Source organism: Anoplopoma fimbria, chromosome 18 (assembly GCF_027596085.1).
Source record: "Anoplopoma fimbria isolate UVic2021 breed Golden Eagle Sablefish chromosome 18, Afim_UVic_2022, whole genome shotgun sequence".
Taxonomy (NCBI): domain Eukaryota; kingdom Metazoa; phylum Chordata; class Actinopteri; order Perciformes; family Anoplopomatidae; genus Anoplopoma; species Anoplopoma fimbria.
Genome location: NC_072466.1, coordinates 2,769,302 through 2,778,152, shown reverse-complemented (window position 1 = coordinate 2,778,152; position 8,851 = coordinate 2,769,302). Strand labels below are relative to the sequence as shown.

Genomic DNA, 8,851 nt, shown 5'->3' with positions numbered 1-8,851 from the left:
GTCGTCAATAAAATATATAATATATAATATTCTGTTTATGATACTGTATCGATTATCAATTCTCAAAAACAATATTGCAATTTAATTAATGTTAAAATATGTTAGAGGGACTGTGATAAATGAAAATGCTGATCCTACTGTTCTTATTGCATATAATAAATCAACTCTTTTTAAAACTCAGATTATGGTGGAGTGTTCTTTATACCGTGACTGTTTCCTAACATTAGAATATATCGCAACATATTGAATCGTAACCTCTGTATCATGATACGTATCATATCGCCAGATTCTTGCCAATACAAAGCCCTGTTGTCAGTCAACTTATGGATGAATAGACTTCTTATTTCAGCTCAACATCAGTATTATCATCACACAAACCAAACTGCTAGGACCTGGTGACATGGAGAACATCAAATATCACAATATTCTTTACCAAATACCTCAATATCAATGTTGCAAAGATATTGTAGGTTTGACTATTGATGCTTTCACATAATATTAAGACAATATTAACACTTTTACACAGTTACATCACTCTACTGTTATTCAGCACGTGCCCCATATGACGTTCAAGGTATCGATATTATGATGACATACTGTCCAGCCTTATAAACATAAACTCATGGAATCATTCAGCCAGTGAAGATGGGACACATGCTGGTTTTTCTATCCCCCCTCACAAAGAGCCACTGAGCTCCTTCCAGACATTTCAACGTACAGACACTATGCCAGCATGAACTCCAACAGCCTCTGTTTCCATTCAGCTGCAGGGAAGAAAGTAAAATCGTGACAAATGCAAAAACAATCCGACTGTGCAACACGCATCTGTGTGTGTCTCTCAATCTCCAACAGAGCTGCTGCACAACACGAATCAAATGCAATTTAAAGCTACGGATGAGGCACATTGTGTGTGTGTGTGTGTGTGTGTGTGTGTGTGTGTGTGTGTGTGTGTGTGTGTGTGTGTGTGTGTGTGTGTGTGTGTGTGTGTGTGTGTGTGTGTGTGTGTGTGTTAAACAGCAACTCGAAGCTATCATTAAGAACTCAGTGGGAGAAGAAAAATTATTGCAGGGTGAACACGGATGGCAAGTTTTCCCGGAACAAGCATAAGCCAGGAAATGGCTCATATTCCACAGCGAGTCGTGTTTGTCATGTGGTTTTGATAGATGTATGAGTCTGAATGAGTGTGTGTGTGTGTGTGTGTGTGTGTGTGTGTGTGTGTGTGTGTGTGTGTGTGTGTGTGTGTGTGTGTGTGTGTGTGTTTTCTACCTCACATGTCCTACATATTTTCTTTTTTTTTGCTTTACGCTTTACCATGACTTCTATTCTTTAAACCATGAAACATAAGTATCGAGACCTCGCTGCAGAACTCTGGCAGTGTGTTACTGTGAGCTCACACATTATAAGTCTATACTTGTGAGGACAGTCGATGAATTATGGTGCGTTCCAAAGTAACATGAAACCTAATGTTAACCATAACCCTTTAAAGAAGAGAGAGCAACAAACTGTAAGACCTCACTGTCAAGGTCTAAAACTCAACTGGGTCCTTATATAAATAGAAGCACAAACAACACACACACACACACACACACACGCATGCACGCACACACACACTGAAGTCTATAACAAATTGATTCACATTCTCTGAAGTACAACAGAGATTACACCAAAGTCTCACAAACCAGTACACAGAGTATGAATGTGTGTGTATCTGCCTGTGTTTCCATGTGCATGTGCATGCGTGTGTTTGTGCGTGTGTGTATGTGTGTGTGTGTGTGTGTGTGTGTGTGTGTGTGTGTGTGTGTGTGTGTGTATGTGTGTATGTGACAGCTGCAAACTCACTGACCTACATATCTTGCTGACATGCTATGCAGTCTATATACCACTATCCAACACCGGCATCCACACGCAACCACACACGCACACACACACACACACACACGCACACGCACGCACGCACGCACGTGTTGCAGAATCATGCAAAAAAGCAAAGAGTAAAATCATAGAAAATTACAAACAACAACCTACAGGGTTCATAAAACATTTAACCTCAAAGAACCCACTTCTCCACAACTCCCCCCTATTACTCACACACACACACACACACACACACACACACACACACACACACACACACACACACACACACACACACACACACACACACACACACACACACACACACACACACACACACACACACACACACACACTCACACATTCCTTCCTCTCCCATCATGCCCTGAATCACTCCTGACAGTTTGTATTCCATGTTCAGCACAGAGGGAACCACCTCCATCTCTGGTCTCGTGGAAAAACATGATAAAAAGGTGTTTCCATTGTTTGGAAAAAAGAAAAGAAACGCAAGACAAGCTGCTGCTGAAGCTCAAACTAAGACTAATAATGCTGAAGATGATAAAAAAAACACATTAAATATGAATAGAACTTTGCTACAGAGGGGCTGAAGCAGGAGCCTTGTGGCTGAGCAGGAGCACTGCATACTGGGTTGGATAAATCAAATCACATCTGAGTCACAGCTAGAAGTAAAATGAAACGCTGCTGAATCCCTTAAATCAGTTTGCTTCATTCAGTCTGGACTTTAAAGGTCATGTTTGGACCACCTTGATCTGATTTTGAGAGACATTTTGCTCTTTTGTATTCAACTACAAAATAACATGTTTGTATTGTATTTTGGCAAACAAACACACACATTCTTTCTACCACTAAGAACTGTTTTTCTTTCCGTTCCTTTTCCAGGAAACTGGCTCTTGAAACCCAAACGGTTTGTTGGGTTTTTACCATCCTGGTGGATTTGTTTTGTGGTCTGTGTACACTTTGTGTTTTCCTAAGCCTTTGTTTCTTCTGCACGCATGCAGGCTGCACACTTATTGTCTTAACAAAACTACTTTAAAGCTCATGAAGAAGACTGGTATTTATCAGGGTTTGTACCTAATGGGCCATGTTTGAGTACGCATTCATGTCTAATCCTGGTACATTTATATCTCTGTATATATTGTTGTTTAACAAAGATGGTCTTAGCTAATGTGACTTTACTAATTAAACCTTTTATCGGGTTCTGAACATCGAGCATGGTCACTTGTTGTGTTCTAATCCATATTAGAGCTTCAGTGAGGAAAATATAGCAGAATATTCTTAACAATTGGATTTATTTTCCATTAAAATTGTCAAATTTTAAGTTTTTAAAATACAAAATCCGTACTAAAAGCTATCATCAAAGTGTGTTTACGGTATTCACCTTCATCCTCATGTCCCGGCCGTGCTTCTCCAGCTCCTTCCTCATCTCCTGAGCTCCCAGTCGGGCGGCGTTCAGCACCAAATGCTTCCACTCGATTGGCTGGAAGACGTGGGGGTCGTGAGGCACATACAGGCCGATCTTCACCTGGGAGAAGAAGAAGAAGGCTTAAAGTCAACACAACACGTCTTTAATGATTCTACCAACCCCCCTCCCTCTCTGATCCCGTCTCCTACCTTCTTCAGAGTGTGCTGGTATCTCTTGTAGGAGCTCTCGAACTCGGCCACCAGCTCCCCCAGCGTGCGGTAGCTCAGCGGTTTGTCCATCAGGTCCTGGCGGCGGCTCATCCCAAGCGACCCGTAGCGACCGTTGCAGTAGACGCCCAGCACGACGTGGTGGAAGCAGTGACCCGAGAACTGGGTCTTGAAGCTGATGGGGAAACGCTCGAGAGACGTCAGCCCGTTGGTCAGGTAGCTGGTCAACACACCGGAGTCAAGGAAGGTCATCTGAGGTGTATTTTTTCATTTATTAGACTAACTAATCTAGACACACATCTGACTGCAAACCCGAAAAACAACAACATTTGAGGCCAGAACCCCAGAGTGAAAGTAAAAGTATATTTGTTTGGATTTGTCTCAGCAGCAGCTTGAGTCATACCAAATTAGATTCAGTCTGACTCTCTCAAGGCCAGTACTATGAAAATGCCACGGGGTAAACAACAGCTCTGTGTCTGCCAACGAGTGTGTGCAAAAAAGAAAAACGAGAAAGACAGTGTGATACCATGAGCAACCTGAGGAGATGATGACACACGCTCAGGGTATGTGTCTTTAACATTGGGCTCACAAGGAGATATGGATTTATGATGTGCACCTCGTGACCTTTGACCTCCTCCTTCCAAGAGCATATTTTCCACCTCTCTTTCTAGTCTTCTGTCCTCTCTCTCTTTTCACCCTGTCCTGCTCTATAATGCCTTCAAATCCAGGTTCACAAACAACCCATTTCTAAATGTGAACAGATGGTAAAGCCATCTTTTTATTTGTGTTTGGGCTATACTAAATAAATAGAAAGATTTTTTGGATTCAGCAAGAAAAAAAGAAAACACTTCTTTTCCCTGCGAGCATCTCAATATTGAACAGAACGTAACATTATGGAGAACTTGAACATATAACTCAACTCAAAAAATGTGAATGAAACCCGAAAGTTAATAACCCAACAATTTCTGGGATTTCAGATTTATTTTTGGACTCATTTCACAAATACTGGTCCACAATGATAACCAAATAAGGTCTATATTTAGTCAGCTCTCATGCTGAGACTGCAAAGCTTTACAGAGTTCAACACTGACAGGGATAGCAATCTGTGCAACCACACACACACACACACACACACACACACACACACACACACACACACACACACACACACACACACACACACACACACACACACACACACACAGATCTGGACAGTGTCTTGGTCGGCCACTAGCCCACCATCTGCTCTGTTCCTCAGCAGCCTCGATGCCACAGCACTGCTGTGTTTTCATCAAATACTCACTAAGGACCATGAACACAACTAGACCACTGATCACACACATTTATGTGTATCAGCATCACTGTGCCTGCGTGTGTGTGTGTGTGTGTGTGTGTGTGTGTGTGTGTGTGTGTGTGTGTGTGTGTGTGTGTGTGTGTGTGTGTGTTTGCGTTTCCATGTTGTAGAGAAGCCCACGGTGTTAACCAAAACACAGACCTGAGGACGGTAGGTTGGCTTTTTGATTGAAAGGCCACCGAAAGTGTCCTTAGGAGAGATAGTAAAGCTCCGAGCATGCATGGAGGTGTTTAAACTATATGTGTTTAAACTATATGTGTTTATTTATACTAACCACTTGCAGACCCTTCGACCTGCAGGCCGTGATGATGTTGTCATTTTCTGGAGCACGCCCCGGCTTCACATTGGCGAGTTTAAATTAAGCTTATGTCCCTACCCGGCTGACTAACATGCCTTCTGCATTAGAGCTATTTACAACAAACATCTATCATTAATCATCTGTACAAATACCACAGAGTTCAAGTGTTTTAGGGCCTTTGAACAGCTCATTTTGTATGTGGGCTGACTCAATAACACTGTAAAGATGAATCAAGGCAGTGTTTTACAGTATGGACGACTGTCTTAGAGAGCAAAGCAGATTAATTATACGGTTGAAGGCTAAAAAAAAGAGACACTAACACACACACACACACACGCAAGCACACAGGGTGTCATCAACTGCTATAGCGATAATTCTGACCGCTATACAAACACTCATGAACACTCATGAACATTAAACACACAGTCTGTGTGTTTAATGTTTATGTTTGATCACTTCGACCAACAGAAACACCAAGTCTGTGGACACACAACTACACACCCTGTCCATCTCCGGTGAATGGTTCATTAAACAAACACACTTCCTGTGATGGAGGTCATGTGACGCTGCTGCTCACAACCCTCTCTCTCTCTCTCTCTCTATCAGTTGCCATAGAAACCACTACTAGAGATTGTCAGTTTTAACACAGCTGACAAGTATGACATCACCTCTCCCTTTTTTAAACACACGATTCAGTCAGCTGTTGCCTCTCATCCTGTTGGCAGATAAGCATTAATATCCTTCAAACACTATATTTCACTGAACCTTATCTATGGATAAAATGCAGAGCTAATCCAGTGGCTTTTTAAAATCCACCCTCTCTGTCGCTACTCCTCATCCCCATATCGCCGTCTCTTTCTCTCTCTCTCTCCCCACCTCCCCCATCTCATCCTGGAGTTCCTCTCTGCATTTCCTTCCTCGCTACATTTCAAAGCAGCGAGATTCAAGATAAGAAGAAAAAAACTGGAATAAGGCATAAAATCCTCTTTCTGTACGGTTCCCTTTTTGGCTGAGAGTCATGTGCTTTCCCTCATCATCAAGAAAAATCCAGGCTGTGAGTTTCTCCTGTAACTTGCAATAGGCCTCTTAATTAAAGGAAATGTTAATGCTACAGCCAAAAATTATATTTCAGACAATAGATAATGTGCTTTAAACTTTATGCCAAACTATTAGGGATGTCCTTTTCCTGCCCCTGAAATGACAATACCTCTTGCACAAGCCAAGTCCATGAATAGCCCATACATACAAGCCCACACCAACAGCTGTTAGTAAGGTTCCAAAAAGTGAAGCCAATGCTGAAGTGTCTTAAAGCTGCATTCTCTCTACTGTCCATCAGGGGGCGACTCCTCTGGTTGTATAGAAGTCTATGAGAAAATGACTCTACTTCTCTCTTGATTTATTCCCTCAGTAAACATTGTAAACATGAGTTTATGGTCTCAATCTCTAGTTTCAAGTCTTCTTCAATACAGCATGATGTTCATTTAGTAAATGATGCTCCATTTAGAGTCAAAAATGAATTCTTGTGTTGTGGCCAAAAATGTGTTTTTTGAGGTCACAATGACCTTTGATCACAAAACTCAAATCAGTTCATATTTGTGTGGACATTTGCTCCACGGCGTTCAGTAAAATATCGCATTCACCTGAAAGGGACGCACGTGAGGTCACAGTGACCTTGACCTTTGACCTCCTCCACAATCTAATCAGTTCATCCTCGAGTCCAAGTCTAAATACGAGTTTGTACTCTGTTAGCATTGAAGTTGAGACCACCTTTGTACTCTTAGCTTTGTTCTGCAAAACACCACGGTGACGGTTAATACAATGAGACACAGAGTCACACACACACACACACACACACACAGTGTACACACAAACCGAAACCCACGGCCCTTCTGTTTAGAGTTTGTCTGTTCGGTGTTAATGTGAGCGTGAATATTTGTCTGTCTCTATATGACGGCCCTGTGATAGTCTGGGGACCCGCCTAGGGTGAACCCTGCCCTCATCCAATGTGAGCTTGGATTGTTTCAACTCCAACTGGGTCCCAACAGACATGTTATTTTTCACAGTATGTTAATTTAGCTGAATGCTGTTAGACATTTTAAACTGACTCTATAGCTCAATGGAGTTTATTCAGAAGCTGCGTCACAGAGTCAACTGGTTAGGTCACATTATCTTAACAATACCAGATATGTCAACAGGGTGTGTCCTCCTCCATCTGTCAACTATTAATACGTCTGTGACAACAATGTACATCAGGTAAGGCCCTATAGCTCAGTGGTTAGAGCACTGGTCTTGTAAACCAGGGGTCGCGAGTTCAATTCTCGCTGGGGCCTGATCACTTTTTCATTAGATCAATTAGACATCAATGAAAAGTGAAACCAAAACTCCATGAAATGACCGTCACAGTGTGAGACTGTTGTAAGGTCACGAGGCATCAGGAGACTCCTCACACTGAGAGACCGTCTACAACTCTTCACTTGATTCCTTTCCTCACCACGGCTCATGTTTCTTTCCTTCCTTCACTCTTGGGTTATTTTTCTGTTGAACTTTTGCCCCTTTTTCCATTTCCCTCCCTCGCTCTCTCTCTTCATCTGTGGGCTAAAGCCAGTCTCGATTAGAGTCACTGTCGGCCGCCACCCTGACAGCCCCGGAGAAAACCAACATGAAACTAGCACACGAGAAACTGGACCATCAATTCATTCCTCTTTACAAAATAAAAACAGCAGCTCCTCATATTTCAGGGACTGGAACCAGCTAACTTTGGAACTGTGTCCGAGTATTCGGACACAGTTCTCACTTTGGTCTTACAAGGACCGAATGGCTCGTAGCAACGAACCAGGTTCCCCATATTCCCGCAGTACCCCCCACAGGACTCCCCGAGGGACACGGTCGAAGGCCTTCTCCAAGTCCACAAAACACATGTAGACTGGATGAGCAAACTCCCATGCCCCCTCCAACAGACCTGCAAGGGTAAAGACCTGGTCCACTGTTCCATGGCCAGGACGGAATCCGCATTGCTCCTCCAGAATCTGAGGTTCGACAATCGGCCGGAGCCTCCTTTCCAGCACCCTGGACTAGACTTTCCCAGGGAGGCTGAGCAGTGTGATACCCCTATAATTGGAGCACACTCTCCGGTCCCCCTTTTTGTAAATGAGAACCACAACCCCGGTCTGCCACTCCACAGGCACTGTACCCGACTTCCACGCGACACTGAAGAGACGTTTCAGCCGAGACGGCCCGACAATGTCCAGAGAAGAGCTTTTTAACTACCTCAACGACCTCTGCCAGGCATATGGGCGAGTCTTCCCCTGAGTCTTCAGACTCTGCCTCTTCCACAGAGGACATGTTGGTCGGGTTCAGGAGTTCCTCAAAGTGTTCTTTCCACCGCTCGACAATATCCCCAGTCCGGGTCTGCAGTCCCCCCCCCCTGCTGAGCACAGCCTGAGAAAAGCCCTGCTTCCCCTTTCTGAGTCGTCTCACGGTTTGCCAGAACTTCCTTGAGGCCAGTCGAAAGTCCTTCTCCATGGCTTCCCCGAACTCCTCCCACACCCGGGTTTTGCCTCGGCAACTGCCGTAGCTGCAGCCCTTCTGGCCAACCAGTACCTGCCTGCTGATTCAGGAGACCCCTGGGCCAGCCAAGCCCAAAAGGCCTCCTTCTTCAGCTTGACGGCCTCCTTCACCGGGTTCTTAGATTGCCG

The 8,851-nt window shown here is 43.8% G+C and overlaps 1 protein-coding gene and 1 non-coding gene across 2 annotated transcripts in view; one reads left to right on the top strand and one right to left on the bottom strand.

Annotated features, from left to right (window-relative positions):
- The window catches only part of vash2 (vasohibin 2), a 32,038-nt gene that overhangs the window by 6,055 nt on the left and 17,132 nt on the right, over positions 1 to 8,851 (bottom strand). The window contains exons 6-7 of the mRNA XM_054617982.1: positions 3,487 to 3,724; positions 3,254 to 3,397 (exon numbers count right to left, since the gene is read on the bottom strand). Of these exons, the coding sequence (XP_054473957.1) occupies positions 3,254 to 3,397; positions 3,487 to 3,724 (382 nt within the window). The remainder of the gene's footprint in view (positions 1 to 3,253; positions 3,398 to 3,486; positions 3,725 to 8,851) is intronic.
- On the top strand, positions 7,414 to 7,486 carry trnat-ugu (transfer RNA threonine (anticodon UGU)). The gene has a single exon. It is a non-coding gene; the product is annotated as a tRNA-Thr (tRNA).